This window comes from Ananas comosus, linkage group 17, assembly GCF_001540865.1.
Source record: "Ananas comosus cultivar F153 linkage group 17, ASM154086v1, whole genome shotgun sequence".
NCBI lineage: Eukaryota > Viridiplantae > Streptophyta > Magnoliopsida > Poales > Bromeliaceae > Ananas > Ananas comosus.
Window position 1 is genome coordinate 11,117,896 of NC_033637.1, and position 18,726 is coordinate 11,136,621.

The 18,726-nt window shown below is 34.3% G+C and overlaps 1 protein-coding gene and 1 long non-coding RNA gene across 2 annotated transcripts; both read right to left on the bottom strand.

The window, feature by feature from the left end:
* Positions 204–3,663, bottom strand: LOC109723223 (C-type lectin receptor-like tyrosine-protein kinase At1g52310). The gene is made up of 4 exons (XM_020251517.1): positions 3,402–3,663; positions 2,410–2,844; positions 1,636–2,206; positions 204–1,011 (listed from the first exon to the last, which is right to left on the bottom strand). The coding sequence occupies exons 1-4, from the start codon at positions 3,532–3,534 to the stop codon at positions 417–419; spliced, it is 1,734 nt and encodes a 577-aa protein (XP_020107106.1). The 5' UTR covers positions 3,535–3,663; the 3' UTR covers positions 204–416.
* On the bottom strand, positions 9,412–16,842 carry LOC109723081. The gene is made up of 2 exons (XR_002219602.1): positions 16,563–16,842; positions 9,412–16,416 (listed from the first exon to the last, which is right to left on the bottom strand). It is a non-coding gene; the product is annotated as an uncharacterized LOC109723081 (long non-coding RNA).

Here is an 18,726-nt window from a genome sequence, read left to right on the forward strand (position 1 = left end):
AAAAATACTCGAACTGATAACATCAGGTGCGACCCATGAAATTGCTATTAAATTATAAGATCTAGCAGTTTCTATGCTTGCATGAAAAAGAGCATGACCGCCAAGTTGGTATTCGGAGAAGATTAGTTAGGTTTGAAACACAAGCATTTTTATAGAGTTGGAGTGCACATATGCAAACAATTGAAGAATGACCACAGGCACAATACTAGGAAACAGGTCATAAATAATATGGCGTCTAATATAAATTTTTAAGTCATACATAGATCGAAATATAAAGGGGATCCGTAAATGGTATTAACAGGAAGGATTCACTCTTTCAAAGTTGCCTAATAAAAGACCCCCATACGCCCTAATCGTGCATGTTGTTAGCAATGTTTTTCACCAAGAAGCAGCCCTTCACACTAGAAGCTAATAATTTAACGGGGAGTCTCAACCTGGAACGGCAACATAGGAGAGGTACAAGCACTAGTGCTTGCTCCACTACCTATTGGCTGCTGCTCGGATGCGGCAGCAGCCTTTAGTCCCAACTGCTGTAGCTGATGAACGACATGCGACATCCTGGGCCTCACCGAGGGGACGTGCTGGGTGCAGGCGTATACCAGGTCCACCGCCTTCTGCACCACCCCTACCTCCGGCACATCCTGAATAAGTGGATCAAGAAGCTCCAGATATCTATGAGACTGCGCCAGAGGTGTCGCCCATTCAAATATGGTCTGCCAACCAACAGATTCAACAGCTTGTGCCGGTCGACGGCCGCTGATGATTTCCAAAAGCAGCACCCCAAAGCTATAGACATCACTCTTTGTCGTCAGTTCGTTCCTGTATATGAACTCCGGAGCAAGATATCCGTAAGTCCCAGCCATGACGGTCCTTTCGTGCATCACTTCCCACGGTACAAACTTGGACAGGCCCACCCCCATCAAATGCGACCCAAACTCTTCATCAAGAAGAACGTTGCTAGCACGTATATCCCGGTGTACTACTTGTGGCTTCACCTTGTCATGCAGGAAGCTGCAACAGTTAGTTGTCATCCGGGTTAGTGAAATACATGCCAAGCACTGGGAGCACAAAAAAAAAAAAAAAAAAAAAAAAAAAAAAAACCTCTTTCTATGGTACTAACCGTGATTTTGGCTGTGTCTATACTTTGCACGTAACAAAGTGAAACAAAATTGTATAATGAACTGTGCACATTTTGTGTATAGTCTTAAGAGGCAAGCACAATAAACTGTTAATGAATCTCAGAACCTGGTACATGCATACAGTAATGTTAGAGATTTATATATGCACTTGATATATAATTCAAAATGTTGGTTTTCATGTTGCAACTTACTTAGTCCCTCCTGTATAGAGAAACTGACACAAATAATGGGTAAGAGGTTCGTTAAAATAGGCAATGTTCACATAATTCATTTTTACGATTAAACTCTGGACGGGCATCAAGTCTCCTAAAATTAAACTTAAACCAACTCTACTGAAGATTTATCTATCTTATAATGTATAACTGCCGGAAGCAAGTATAAATTCCCAAGAGAGGAACTATTCTATTGACATATAAAAATGCTTTAGGCATCTTCCTTTAAGATGTACATATCAACTTCCAACTTTCAAGTTCACCTTGAGTGAGCGTATACTTACGCAATTCCTTGTGCAAGAGTTGTAGCAACTCTCATTCTCATCGCCCAATCCAAGCTCCGACCACCTCTTGGTATGTGGTGTAGCCATCTATCCAAAGGTCCATTAGCAACAAACTCATAAACGATATACCGGTCACCATGATCATAACAGCAACCTTTCACGGCCACCAGATTAGGATGATGAAGCCTTGCCACTCTTCCAATCTCAGAATAGAACTCTTTTTTCCTCTGCAGGCTTGATCTCTTCAATCTCTTAATTGCGACTCTCGATCCATCTGGCAAGAGCCCGCTATATGTTCCACCTGTCTTGGCATCTCCAATAAGTCGGTTTGCTTCACTAAAGTTCTTCGTAATTGACCTTAGCTCTTCAGTTGTGAAAACTTTCCATGAGGGAGGAACTAATGCAACTGCCGAAGGGCTGGATACCTTGCGCGATCTCTTGCGTTTCTTGCTCCGCCTGTACACGAGGAGCCATATCACAACAGCCAGAGTAGTGGACAGAATCAACCCGCTCACAACTGCTAGAACGATGAAATACTCCTTGTGGCAGTGCTTGTGGTAGCATTTGTTTTCTGTGATGGAGTAAGAGTCGTCAGCGGAAAATAATAAACTGGCAGTTCATGAATGCAGAGGGACATACTGTAATGTAGGGGGGAAAAAAAAAAGTTGCTTCTCAGAAAAAATGCCAAATAGTGTGATACGAAGAACTAGGGTACCATCTAGAAAAAGGATACCAGATCAAGGGGGAGAGCATGGCATGGCAGGTCACATGTACCTTGATTTTTCATGCAGATAAGACCATGGGAAGTATTGCATCTCTCACCAACAAGAGCGACACGAGCATTTGATACCAAAGTACACGAATCATTTATGTTCGCTCTGCATGAAGTACTAGTAGAACAGTTCACACGCAATGACTCCCCAGGAAAAACCGACTTGTTCCAGTGGGAAGCGTCGTCCGACCATTTCCAGCCAACACCAAGAGCAGTAGAGTTGTAGCCACGTCCTCCAACCCAGCAGCCTCCTGCTATGCTAGCAGAGGCGCACAGCGACTGAGCAAAATTTAACTCCTGAGTTGACGTCAGTGCCGCCAAGTGGCCATTCATATCCTGACAGAGTGCTTCAGCCCTGTCCCATGAAAGCGAACTTCCTATGTACATGAAGCACTTGCTCATATCGGGATTGATTCTCCAACCTGCAGTGCATGATGCTGTCCAATGCGGGGTTTAAAAAGATGAAAGAGGTTCAGCATAAAGGCACCCAGAATCATCAAAGGACGCATGGATCTGTTTACTAGATTCGGTACTCATATAATGCATGATCTAAAATGTGTCAGCATATGCAGCGGAAACAGAATCTGATAATTTTAATGGCATTGCATCCACTGCTTTAATAAAATGCGACGAAGGGTATAACAAAGCGATCAATTTCTCATAAATTTCAATTTTCTTTTCTTGAACATTTGCTTAGTTCCTTCGGTTGAAAAGGCACTCAAAACAGAACAGTTAGATTTAACAGAACAGCAGTTGAATTTAGCAAAATCTCCCATTAAGCCGACCGAATTAACATGAACTACAAAGGACTATGTAAACCAATTTATGTTGGTCAGATCAAAAAAAAAAAAAAAAAAAAAAAAAAAAAAAAAAAAAGCTGCAAACTTACACAAAAGATGGTCATAATCTTGTAGGTAAGTGAAGCCCTAGTACGCATACATAGAAAAAGGAAATTGAGAAGTTGAAGGAAGTAGTAGTAAAGCGGGGAACTCACGGGTTTGAGCCCTAACAGGGAGAGGGAGGAGGAGGAGGAGGAGGAGGAGGAGGAGGAGGAAGAAGGAGAAGGAGAAAGGAAGGAGACAAAGAGATCGCCTCCCCTCTTCTTCTTCCCCGTTATCTTCCGCCATGGTAGCGCCGCGGCGGGGTAAGAGGTCTCTCCTTCGACCCAAATGCAATTTTTCTTTTTTTTCTTTTTTTCCAACTCTGCTTCGCCCTTTTTCACATCCAAGGGGTTTTTGTGCATTCAGCTCTTCTTTTGTTTTTTTTTAACAAAAGACGGTGGGAATATTAACTTCATCCTGATTCAATCATCGTATATATTTTATTTATATGATGATTTAATTACTACCGTCGTATTCTTTCTATTCTTTCTATTCTTTGATGGTTAGAAATAATAAAATTAAATATATACAAAAAAAAAAATAACAATTCAAGCATTATGTTCAACTTGAAGATATTACATGACCCTCTCGTGGAGTATGGTTTTTTTCCGTGAGAAAAAAATAATTATTTATACAACTATAAATTTAAAGCTATTTGTAACAAAAATAAACTTAAGGATCGAGAAAACCCTTCGTGCTGGGTTACAAACACTAGTACTTTGACTAGTTGGAAAATTAAGTGACCTATAATTCTTTATCTTTTGGCTTAAATACACCTTTCTGCACTGTAGTTTAGTATTATTTTTATTTGCTACATTACAGACATGTTTGGTGCAAAATAAAAACGAAAATCAGAATAAAATGAGAAATGGACCGTAATAAAAAATAGAATGATAAAACCCCTAATTTGTTTGGTCCATAAAAAATAAAAATCAAAATCGTATTTAAATTAAAATTCAAAAAATTTAAAATTTAGCTTACATAAATTTTCTATCCAAATTTGAATTAAAATTTGAACTCACAATTTGAATTTAAAAGTTGAATTTACAATTCAACTTCAAAGTCAAATTTTAAATTTAGAATCAAATTCAAATATAAAATTATATTAGAATTTAAATTTTAACTTAAAATTTTAAAACTTAAAAATTAAATATATATTTCAAATTTACATTTATTCTAAAATTAAATATAGATTAATATTTAAATTTAATAATTGTTGGTGAAAAAAAAATGAATTTTCTTTTTAATTCCTTCCCAAAATAGGTTGGGAATCATTTTAGAAGGATTGATTCTTTCTGAAATAAAAATCGAAATGTCAACCCTTTAAACCAAACACTAACAACAAAGATAAATCATTCTAATTACAATTCCAAACTCAAATCCTTCCGACAAAATATGCCCATATGCATATCTTTTTAAAGCAACATTTTGCTATTATTTTTTTATATATTATACTTTAGATTTATTTTTATTTGTTATTTGTTATTTTGTTGCTTTACATTAATTTCTACAATAGTACACAAATTTATTATTTAGATGAAAGCTAAAACGCCATTACGAGACAGATTATATACAGATATGCTTCGAGTCCCCACTTTTCGATACCCCACTTTGTAATTGTGGTGTTGGCATACACATATAGATGAGTTAGCGTTTAGAATATAACTAGTGTAAAGACCCGCGCGATGCAGCGGGTAGATAATAGAAGTAAATATTTAAAATTTTAATAAAATTTATATTTACAGTTTATAGGAAGCTATACCATGTTAAGCACAGTTAATTTGCGTGACTAAATTTAATTGTTAAAAAAATAAAATTATAGCTAAAAGCATATGAAATACATAAATAATAACTTAACGTATCTGGCTTAAGAAAATTTTGGGTGGGATCTCAGGCTCCAATCTCCACATCATACTTTTTAATCTACGAAAAAAATTTTACCCACAACAGTGTCTACTTAAAAAAATGGTCATAAAATGAAAATAAAACAAAAAACATCAATTTAAAAAAACTAATACTTTTTTGGAGCACTTCTTTTACTTATCCAAATCTCATACATCTTCTTAATCTTCAGCTGGTAGTTGCTTCCCGTGCCGAGTTACTTCTGAATTTTTATTGTAACCTATGAACAAACACCTCATCTACATCATCAAACTGCAATATCTAAACCGACAAAGTCTTGCCATTACATCAACCACAAAAATCATAATTCTTAAACAATTTGATTTACCAAGAAGTTCCTGCGATTCTTAAGAAGGAGCTCCCGCGCAACGTACCCGCAAAGAGGAGGCTAGGACGCCGCTCCCCTCGGCCCAGTTGTGGGCGCGCGCGAGCCACGCAAGGAGGCAGCCGAGGCGGTGGCGGTTCACGACGAGTGAGGGCTCCGACGCAAACCGGCCCAGCGAGCACTTATATGGGCCGCGATTGGACTTTACAGGACGATACTTCTTAAAGGAGACAACGTTCTTCGCATGCTCTTTTTCTTTATCATCCTCATAATCTTTGTTAACACAATGAGATAGAGAGAAGGAGATGTGTGTGGGGTGAAAGATTAGATGATAATATTTTTTTTTTGCATGGAAAATAACATGTCATGCCAAAAAAAAAAAGTGGGAGGATTAATGATGGAGGGGAGTAGATTGGAATTACAAAACTCACTAATTGGTGAAATATGATGCATTTAATTAAATGTGGAGAGGTGAAGGGTTGAGCATTTAAAATGGAGAAAAAAACTAATTGGTAGAATATGATACATTTAATTAAATGTGGAGAAGTAAATAGTTGAACATTTAGAATGAAAAAGAAACGTAAATTAAAAAAAATAAAAACTTGCCACGTCATTATTTTACATTTGGAATTCATATAAGAGTACGTTTGAAATTTGATAATTAATGTTTGAGGTGTAATAATTTCAATATTATCAACAATATTGTACCGACACTCGAGAGTATGCATAGCAGACCTCTAGAAATAAAGGCAAAATGAGTCTCGCGTCCTCTGGAAACAAAAGCAAAATAAGTCTCCCAGATAGAATAGCTTCTAATATAACCTTTTTTTTTTCTTTTTTTTTTTCTTTTTTTACAAATTGCTTTCTAACTGAGCCCTTAACATTTGTCTAAAATTAGAGGATTATTGTTTGTAGCTAAGATATTTTGAGAGAAAAAGGAATTGTTAAATGGTGCCATTGTATATATATATATATAGAGAGAGAGAGAGAGTCTGACTACTATGCTCTTATGAATATGATCGCCTTCGTATCCATTAGTCATTTTCAATAATAATTTTTGAATCGACCATCCATACCGTTAAATATTATTTAAAATATTTAAAATTTTTAGAAATTAAATTTTATAATATTTTAACATCATTTACCTTACACTCAAAAAATCTCAAAATTGATAATTTTTAACTGTCGATACGAAATACTTGCTAGTTTAACGAATCAAAATCGATTAAATTTTTAATAAAAAATTCTATTTACTATCTAGATAAAAATCAATAACTCCGATCTAAAATTAAAAGATTCGATCATCTATTTTTAGAACGTTGTTCGATTTTGACCGTTCATTTTATACTCGTTTAATGAACTTTATTATGATTTTGAAACATTACAAAAATTACTTTTTTAAAAATTTCAAATATTTTAGATCATATTTAACGAAATAGATTGCCGATTCGAAAACTTCATCATCGAAAATAACTTATAAGTACGAAAAATTTTATACTCATAAAAATATAATAACCCGAGTAGGGCTACTGTGCTATTAGGAGCACAGCAGCCCTTGTGCTCCTAACTTTCTAACCACACATCAAGTTTGATGGATGATTAGAATGAAAGAGAGAAGAGATATTGGGAAGAAATGAAAGTGTAGAAATTTTTGTACTCATAATTTTTTTATCGTTCAGATAAAAAAATATGCAGTTAGGATGAGAGGTTACGATTAGATTGATAGTTGATAATTTTTTTGTACTCATAATTTCTCCCCAATATCTCTTCTCTCTTTCATTCTAATCACCCATCAAACTTGATGTGTAGTTAGAAAGTTAGGAGCACAAGGACTGCTGTACTCCTAATAGCACAGTAGCCCNAGTACAAAAAAATCCTTAAGTATAATACATGATAGTATAATTAAACCTTACTCTTTTGATCCTTAAATTATAAGGTAGTGTTGCACTGTTGTGATTAATGATATAGTAATGAATAAGACATCACAATTATCAACATTTAGTCAATTGAATTAGATTGCAAAACTATAATAAGTTCAGGTTTGAGCACCAAAAATATCACTCACCTCATATTTGACTACCATAAGTATAATTTAGCCCATTTTGTTTTACTTTTTTTTTTTTTTTTGAGAATTGTGTAGCCTACAACCCAAAAAGGTTAGAACCCTTGTTCCCCTCTTTCTTCTCAAACGAAAATTTTTGTACCCAAAAATAGTAGTTCTCGAATATCTAAAATGTAGTTCTCGAATATTTAAAATAAACTGGTATAACTCAGTATAAAGCTGAAAATGTTGTTTTATTATTTTTCCCGAAACAAGCTTATTCCTAAATGAGAACAAAATTAATTAAAACCTAAAATTTAATTTTAGTTATTATGATATTAAATTATTAATTAATTTAATTAATATATTTAAATCATTATCTATTGCTTAAATAAAGGTGTGAGATATTCCAGGGATGTGTGTTAAGAAAAAGTAGGTCTAGGATAGGGTTAAGTTCGGGATTAAGAAAAAGTAGCTATTCCAGGAATAGGGTTAAGTTCAGGGTTAAAATGGTGTTAAAAATTCTTTGTGTTTGGTTGGAGGTTGGAGTTAGTCTAGGATAGTGAAAAAAAAGTGTTTGGTTGGAGTAGGTGGGATAAGAAGATAATGATTGATAAAGAAGAAAAAGGTGAGAGCTCGAGATGTGTGCGGGATTAAAGTTGGGAGGGGGAGTGGGGTTAATAATTAATAAAGAAGAAAAAGGTGAGGGCTCGGGATGCGTGCGGGGTTAAAGTTGGGAGGGGGAGTGGGGTTAGTAAACCCCACTAACCCGGTTTGGGATGGGGTTTACTAACCCCACTCCAAAAGAGTGGTGTTTGGATATAAATTGGGGGTTAAGGGGTTATTCCACCCCTTAACCCCCAACCAAACGGTGGCTTAGGTTGAGTTTGGTTTGGGTATTAGCAAGAATTGCTTATTTCGGAGATAGATATATATTTAGATATAAGTAGAAAATAAACTAATTTTTTGTTTGAATAAAAATTGAGTTGTTTTTTAAAATAAGATAAATAGTGTTTGGATGGTTAGATTGAATTAACAGGAATAAGAGTGATAATTTTAAATTAAAATTATTTTATCTAATTAATTAATTTTAAAATATTACTTAAAAATAATTTAATAAATTAAAATTTTAGTAGTTATGGATATTGTATAAGACAATAAAAATATATTAATTAATTAATTAATTATTAAGAAATTAATTTTTTAATTAGTTAGTAAATTATTTTAGTTAGATAACTAGTAGAAAAATTAATTAGAATAATATATTAATGGTTGATCAATATAAATATTAGTTTATAGATAAATATATTAAATTATTAATAATTAATTATAAGTAATAAATTAATTAGTTATTTTTATCCTATATTCTTCTACTAGTCTAATCAAATCTCTTTTTTTATTACAAACCCAACTGATGCTCATGAACACTAGGAACAGACAGGCTGTAAGATTACACCTATACATTGGTGTACACATAGTATTTTGTTTTTCGAACAATACTGACACTTCAGAATGAAATGTACATCTTCCACCCCCCGCCATCCAAAAATCCTCATTTTCTACTTTTCACATTAATCTTTTTATTTTACTAAAAATTAATTAAATATTTGTGAATTCTTGAACGAGGGGTGTAAAATCTACACCCTCTATTTAGGACTAAACAAGTAAAATTTTCCACGCATCAAGATTTCCAGTTATCTAGTTACAATTGTCTTGTCATGCGAGGGGGCATTCACAGGGCATATCAAGGTTTGTTCATAGCATCAGGCCAGGTAAAAAAAAAAACCTCAAATGGGGAATCATATCACCATTCTTACTGCCCCGCCGTTTAAATTATTAGATACAAATTAGCAGAAATTTAGAAGCAGCAAAAGAATTTCAGATTCGGGCAAAGAAACAGAAGCAACAGAAAGACGGGAAAAAAACGAATAATAGAAACAGCACAAAACACCGCTACAGCTCTCCATCAACAGAGAAAAAAAGGGAAACCATAAATAATAACGACACGATAAGAATTGAAAGTATACTAATAGGATAAAACAATTAAAAAACTAAATAAAGAGGACCAAAAAAAGGGGAAAACCAACCAAATATTTAATCGAAACTATAACCCATCAATCAAACACGGAATCTTCAATCTCAATCCTTCCCCGAGAAAACCTGATCCATTCCGCATGCACAATCGATCTCTAATCCATATATTTTTACATAAATAGCCGCAAATGGTTATCTATGGAACAGAGCATCCAAATTTTGCATACCATTCCTTCTTTTGGCCAAATTCGTAACATAAAACATAATAGACCAACTAATTCTGCCTTCCCAATCAAGCTAAAGAATCTTTATTGTACAAGGAACAAAATCTTCGTAGCTCAAGGTGAAGAAAAAGAAAAGCATAAACTATTACGAACAAATGTTAAGATATGCTTACAACATTCGAAGAAAAACAGTAATAAAAGTAGAGAACTAAGAGCAAAATAAATAGTTGAAGAAAAAAGCAGCAGCACCAAGACCAGGAGTAACAACAGAGGAAAAAGCGGAAACCGTATATAGAAACAAAAACAGTCGCAGAAGTAAAATTATACATATAGAGGAACAACAACAGCATTAGCATAAATCAATTAAATAATCAATATTACTTTTAATACTTTGCAAGATTGATGCAACTTGGTAGAGTAAAAAGCATAAGAAATAAATGGCGAACTGGAAAACAGAAAATAAATCAAAAGAAAGCCTCAGATTTATTTACTAATCAGTCACGAATCAGCGAAGCCTTAACCTGCAGGCCAAAAATATCAAAATTTTGCAAGACAACAAACTCTAATACATATCAGAACCGACAGCAAATAACAACTCTAATTGGTATCACAACCTGCAGCAAATGGTTGCCCATAAATATGGGACATCCAAAGTTTGCCACCCATAAAAAAATTAAGCAGAAGAAACAACAACAGTAAAACCAAGCAAAGAAGAGTAAAAGAAGCAGCCGAAGTAAAAGAAGCAGCATAGGGAACAGCAGTAGATGCAACCAAGTGATGCATTAGCTGCAACACTAAATCTTAGACTTTCCTACACTGATTGCATCAAATGCCTTTTGCATAATAAAGGATGCAGCTTTCTGCAAGGTTTTCAGCTATTGAACTACGGCTGGGCTCTCCGGCAATGGTGTTTAGAAAAAAATTATAGAAAGCAAAAGAATTCCTGATTTGGTCAAAAAAATAAAAAGAGATGCAGTAATAGAAACAACAAAAACCAAATAAAAGAAACAAGAGAAAAACCACTCAGGCTCTATAACAACATAGAAAAAAAAAGGAATCTCATTCTCGTTGACCAAATTCTTAACGCAACATACAAAATACCAACAAATTCTTTCTTTCCAATCAAGCGAAAGAATCTTATTGTGCAAGGAGCAAGATCATCATAGCAGGAAAATAAAAATCAAATATAAACAGAAACTATAAAACAAATGCTAAGATATGTTTACAAATTTTGAGACATAATTCACTTGCTAATGAATATACCAACCACCCCCCAACACACCACACCCCCTACCTCCCCACAAAAAAAAAGGCTAAACATGAAGAAACAGTAGTAATAAAAGTAGAGAAAGAAAAGTAATAGAAATAGTTGAAGGAAAAAGAACCAGCACCAAGATCAGTAATATATTATTTTAGCAAAAACATTAAAATATTTTAGCACGTCTAAGATTGTCCTCTATAAGAGAATACTTAATGAACACATCTTTATAAATAAACAAGCTTTTCAATTCAGCTATACAGGGACACCTAAAAGAAAACCTATTCTTGTACTCGCAACTCTTTTGGGCAAGATTTTGTGCCAAATTAAATGCCATCAAGTCTATTGTCATTGCTTTATTGCATTAGATGTTGTTGTGAACATTGTGTTAGACAAAACAACATGCTCCCAGATTGTGCTCACAATTTCTTGGAACTCATCGAGGATACAATTTAGTTAAGTACGATGAAAAGAGAAAGTTCTAGCAAATAATTAAGGTCCTGGGTTTCATGGCTATTTCCTTCTTCTATCCTTAGGATAGGATCCAAGCATCCAACTGACAGAAGAACAATAAAAAACAAACAAACAAACAAACAAACAAATATGTTTCAGCTGCATCCCTACAATCCTAACAACCCAAGAACAATGCACCAACTAAACACTTGCTGTACATCCCAAAAACAGGTGTTAGTCTTACACCCTGTTATCCTAGGGTTGACCAACCCTTTTGGATTTTAATATTTTAAAAAATATTGATCCTGAGACGAACGGGTGTAAAATTTACACGAAATTTTTTTAATAAATTTTAAAAATACTATACTTATAAAATAGTCCTTCAAGAAATTTATTCACAAAACTAGTCTAATGCAATGAATAAATCACCGCTTTCTAAATGCGGTAAATCGTGCAGTGTCTCCTTCAAAATATTAGAATTATTTTTAATGTTTAATGCTATACATTTTTCAGAGTTTGGATGTCGAAAATATAAAAGTTTAGTGCAACCGGTACCACTTAGGCCTAGTTTTATGATGGAGACCTCAACAACTTGAGTCCAATTTCAGTCACTCTAAATCAGCTTTTAATTAAGAACATGGCAATTCTGGTAAACATAATTGCATCCTTAAGGTTCCATATCCAAAATAAGTTACAGATACAACAATTTCATATATGAAATAGACCCAAATGTAAAGCTATCAGATTGGAGTTCAGATAAAACGACCATATAAAAACCAAATCATCGATTACCATTTATCCAAATCAAAGTTATAAACTAACCATACAAACACCAAAGCATCCACTCTAATAGTGAACTCTCGGCACAAATTTTAAGATAGGCAAGTATTGGCAGTGCCCTAAAGGGTCATGGCATTTTCAATAAAGCTGGTTAGCCCATGAAGATCCAAAATCAAATCAAACAAACTTGCATAAGGCCCTGTTTGGAAGCCTGAATATCTTATTCAGTATATCCCATTGATTTAGTCAAGAAATTTATATATTTGGTAGATAAAGTGTGATCAAATGTTTAGAATGGAATATTATATACAACCTTCAAAAAAAATTTTAGACAGAATAAGATAAATCATCTCGAGGTGAAATATGCTATTCTACCAAATAATAGATAGCAAGATCTTTGGAAAAGCAAAAATTAAAATCCTTGGTTATAATTATACTGGAAACTTCGTATACCGAATAAGTTATTCTTGGATAACCTATTCTGACATCTAAATAGGGCCTAAATGAATTTGCTTTATAAAGATACAAGAAGTAGAATCAAGAACCTAAAACTACAGAAAAATTGCAAAACATACACTAGAATTTATAAGCTCTAACTCACTAGAAAGAGGCAGAAGTTCTACTTCATTATCCTGAGCTCATATCAGAGGACAACACCTAACTGCTTTGGCAGTTGTTTACGTCCTCCAAATTGCAGATAGCCACTATGAATTTGCTTTGTGAAAAAAAAATATTAAGCAACAGAATATTTGAACCCAAAACTAAAAATAAACATTCATATTAAGGAATAAATAATCACTACTTTGCATCCATGAAAGAGATTAACTTCTATCTTCTATTCTAAGCTCAAACCTGACAGAATTGCAATAGATTAATAGAGCAAGCAAACCTAAAGAAAAGAAAATGTTAATAGATACTTCCACGGTTCCACCAACTGGGTTCAACAGATACTGGTAAAATTAACTTTTGGGAGTTAACTCATATCAAATAAGCAGCGCAGATATGATCAAAGAACAAAAAGTATTAGTGGCTTCATATAAGAAACTCTACCTCAAGCTTCTCAGGTAACATATAGATATAGTAATCAACTTACAAATTATCTCCAAGACAAAGCATATATAGGAATAGCTACTTGAGCAAGTTAGCTGACGCCTCAAACACAACTAATGTCATTATTCAAGACCGCAGACTGAGATACTTTGCTTTCAATTGCTGCCACCTCAATGTTCAAGTTACCAACCACCTCATACACTGCCACTTGCTACCATCCAAATAACTCGCATACTTTGACAATGAAAAAGAAAATCTCAAGTCCTCTTGGGGACTTGTATTCCATCCATTGAGGAATGTTAACAAAAGAACATATATTTTGCATTACTCTCCCCCAAACAAGACGAAGGGAGGTAAGTGATATGGAATAAGCAAATATAAAAATGGCCAAACATTTTAATCAGCCACAGGTTGGTAACTGCAATGCCCTTTAGTAGATATTAGTATATACAAAAAAAAAGAACAAACAGATCACTTGAACATTAAACCTCAAGCATCCCGTGACTCGTTTGACATAATTTTGCTATAGTTCCTAAAACTGATACTAGGTAGATAATATTAGCATCTTATAAAAGAGTCAAAAATTATTAATTAGAGATTTCTATCTTTCAGAAAGTTATCATGAATAAAAGAAAACATGCCAAACAGAAGACAACATCACCTGAATGTTTAATTGTTTTTTAACAGAACTCTTAGAAGCAAAATATTCAAAATCTTCATGTAATGGTAATCGCAGATTTATCATGGTTAGCTAATCTCCTCTAAACATTTTGGAGATCGACAAAACTAAATACGCTAATCGATCACCTTACCCTACAATGAGGGAAGCAATTAAGCCTTTTCCAAACCATCACAATTAGAGACATTTTCACTATAAAAATCATTCAAAATTGTAGGATTTAGAGTATATACCTTCAATATGAACCATAGTATTGCAAACGAAACTTGCGACATGATTTTCAGGTTGCAAAAAGAAAGGAGGTACGCAATTGGGTAAGGTTGGTTTGCTTTCAAATAATATCATTATCCCATTTGATTTGGGTAAAGGGAAGACTCCAAAAATGACAAAATACCCAACCGGATTTGATTCGAGTGAAGGAAAAAATTGAAACCCAGTCATCCAGTTAGTCACTCGAAAATTCTGTATCAATCACTCACACAATAACATAACTTAAGTCCTGGGCCCATTTGATTTGAAATGACGGATTTCATAATGTTTGGGGGACATAGTGGTAAACCAATATGTCAAGCTCACCCAACTCTTTAATTCGTTTAAGCCAAAAGGATATGTTTTATTTCAGTATGTACATATGTTTGTCCCAACATGATACAATCAACTGAGTCCTGCACCCATTAGGTGCCATAACTCAAATAAGGTCATAAGTTTTAAATAGATTTGACCTGAAAAACTTTTGACTTGGGATGACCCAAACCCAAATCAATATATAGCTAGGTGAGACCTTAATTGGCTGGTTAAGTTCGGTGAAAATTTGCCACTTCTAGCAACAACCAAAGAAGTATTTGCACCATAAAATTAATGAAGAAAACAGACTAAGGATATTTAACAAATAGAAAATCTATGTATAAGAAAATATATAAGATACACATGAATAAAGTTAGAATAAGATAATCCAAATCAAAATTGAGGAAAGATACAATACAACCAAGAAAACAGTGGAGAGAAGATAAGAAAAAGAAATAAGACAATAGCAAAGTTGGAAGATGATAGTATGAACAGGTTAAAAATAAAAGCAAAGTAACTAAGATTAAAAAGGAGAAAAAGCAAGTGGTAAAAACCCATTATTAACTAACAATAAAAAGAATAAAAAGAAAAATTGTTGAACAAGGAAAACAAGAAAGAACAGATAGAAATAAAATAACAATAATAGAGGAATTGTTTGATACAAACATTACATGGTTAGATAGTAATAGCATGAAACTAGCCAACCCAAGCAAAAGTACGAGAAACATGTAAGGAAGTTTCATAAATCAAATCAAAGACAATCGTCTATTAAGCTGATGAAGAAAATTTTGATGAAGACAATAGAAAGTAAACTACCGGACTCTGTTGTATAAAATGATAGTTTGTAAGAAAATTTCACATACACAACTTTTACATGAAAAGGTGAACAAGGTACAAATTAAAATAGAATAGAATAGTATAAAAAGAATTATTAAAAGTCTTCAACAATTGAAATCTAATAAGACATAAAAAGATAAAGAGAATTGATATAATACCGAAAGCAAAAGCAGGGGACGAAAGAATGAAAAAAGAATTTATAATTACATAATGGAAATGAAAGAAACTTTGACAAGGATCTCAAAAGTATAGAAAGTATAAATGAAAGAGAAAAACTTGCCGCTATTAGAAGTCACAAGAGCAATCAAGCATTGAAATAATAAGAACTATATAATAAATAGAAGACCATAATTAAGAATATTAGACTGAGAGATAGTAAATACAACAAAAGATAAAATAAAAAACAAAGAAGTGAAAGAAAGGCCAAAGGAAGATAGAAAAAATAGCAAGAATAAATAGAATAATAAAGACAAAAATTTACAAAAAGGTACATAAAGAACTACAAAAGAAAAAAAAAAAGAAAGTTCGTAAATGCTTGAAAAGAAAGGCAAATTCTGATTCAAGTTTCATAGTTTGATGCTTGATTTTCTTGTCCACTGCTATGCTTTGTAAAAAAAAATGTGCGATATATGGTGTCTATATTAGAAGAAGAAAGATAAATTCATCTGCATTTTGCAAGACTATATGCAGAGCACATATGCACGAATGATAAATTGGTTGCGAAAAGTGAAACGATTATTATTAAGAGACATGTAAAGTTAATAAAAACGAAATTGGAGTATATCACCTGAAATAATTAGGCTCGGATCTGCGGATGGTCTATCTGACTTTGGCTCAGCAAGCAATCTCATCATTTACCTTAGATTGACGCTGGTGTTCGACCTTAGATCCACCTAATCTAGTTGAGCAATGAAATCTGAATCTAGGGTTTCGTTGTCTCTGCCAGAAAGCAATGGCATATGAATCTAGGGTTCGTGGTCTCTGAGAGCAAAAACGGAAGAGATAGATATGAAATCATTGATTCATCATAAAATCACAAGAAACGAAAGCAGAGCGTGAAATGGCAAAACAGATAACGAAACTGAGAGCCGAAATAAGGGGATTTCAACATTGAGTAGATCGATTACCTCTACTGATCAGAAGCCCTAGCTCCTATAAGAACCCATCTGAGCGTCGAACTGAGAGCTTTCGCGTACAAGATTGAGCAATCTTAACTATAGAGTCAAAAGGATTTTCCGGTTGCAAGAATGGGGCGATCGGAGACGAACAGCGCGTATCGCTCTAGTAAGCAGTCGAAGGGGAGAGGAGGGGATCGCTCTAGGGCTTTTCGATTAGAAGAATCGGACGATCTGAGGGGAAAGACTCGACAGAGGGGACGGGTCATTGAGACGTAAAGTGTTTGGCGGGAGAGAGAGAGAGAGAGAGAGAGAGAGAGAGAGAGTGTGTGTGTGTGTGTGTCCGTAGGCCCACGAGGGATTGCGGTGGGCTTGGCTTCCGACAGCAGGAGTAAACGGAAGCCATCATGTTGGGCAAAGGCTGAAGCGCGCCCATATAATTTAATTTGCGGGCTGGCGAGGGCCTTTATAACAACAAGCTTGTGACACCCAGCCCAAAAAGCCAAAAAAGTGATTTATTAGGCCGTCTAATTGTCACAATTCAATTATTATTTGGAGGTTTATTAATTATTGTTACTAATGATCATAGATGTTATGAGATTGGAATTAAGCGCCGAATAATAAAACATCAAATTCAGTCCAGCCAACAGAACATCGGAATTTGTGCAAACCGTCCGTTTAACAAAATGAGCCTACGCACTTAGTCCAAAAAAAAAAGAGCCTTGAAGCGGTCCACTCATAGATTGAGGGCTGAGGCTTTGATAAGTCTAACTTTTTGGAGTGTTTTCAACCAGTAGTTCGTACTATCAGCTCAGCAAATTATTTACCATGTTGTGAATATATTAGTAGATGATTGAAGAAGAGAGGGAAGAACAGTGATTTAATCCAAGGCCCATTTGGTATGTTGAGATCTATTTAATGCTTAATAGATAAAATAAAGTTGGAGCAAAAGTATATACGAATATACTTTTGTGTTTTTCTGACCGTAGAAAATATATTATAATCAACTCATTACGATATATAGAACGCTATATCAGTACGAAAATAAACAACTTATTTTTCTATCATAATTTTTTATTGAGCATAATACAATATTGTCGCAATTCCAAAGAGAGCCTAAGTAGCCTATATATTGATGTGTTGGAAAAGGCCTCGAATCATGTTTTATTAAATTAAAAGAGTGGTCTAATTGTCTACACAAAAATTAATTAATGCCAGAGTTATGCATCATATGCATCATATTTTAAAGGTTTGTTCAATTATTATGTCATTCCCCTGAGGAGCGAAACTTTTCATTTTCATGTTATTTCCGTTTTTTATTTTTCTGACTAATTTGAAAAAGAATAGTCCCATGCCATTGTTGTTGTAAGGCCTATCAAGGATCAGCCCAAATAGCCCACTATGTTCTTTTTCCCCAGAATGCACGTAGATTTGATTTGAGGGCAATCCGGCATTTGCTTCAGAATGCGTGGTAAGTCGTTCACTGATAGGGCCGCATAATACTTTTGTCGGTTGGAGGCCCCGAACAAGTTGGACTGCAAATTGATAAAAACGAAATGCTCCAAAAGTGGACTCGTGAGAGCACCGTCATTCTCCACTCGGGCCGTCACTAGGTCCATTTGTCTATGGGCATATTGAGTAGGCCTAATTTCCTCTCTTCCAGAACATTTGTATTGATTCGTCTTTGCGGATGGGACTGGGGCTGATATTGTGTTATTATTGGGCCGGGCTTAATCAGCATCAGTCCTTGTGTTGAAATTTCAATTTATTTCGCTACTTGCTATTTTGTGCTTTCTAATCAAGACACCAAAGTATAAGCTCTTGCCAGTAACAACATATGAGAAGTTTCAAAAGTAAGGGCATGTTTGGTTCATGATTGGACTAGGAATGAGAAATGAAATTTGATTGCTTTGGAATGGAAAATGGAATGACGAATCATCCAAAAATATTTGATTCGTTATTGGAATGGAAATCGAAATGAAAATTTAAAATTATGAGAGATGGTTTTGATTAAAAGAGAGAAAAGTGATGAAGGGAGATAAAGTAAGTGTTGATAAAAGAGGATTTTGAATATTTTACTTTGGAATGAATCAATTCGGGATTCAAAGCCGGATTGGATCATAAATGGATTTAGTCATTCCCATTCCGAAGTGGAATGAAAATCGGAATGCGATTC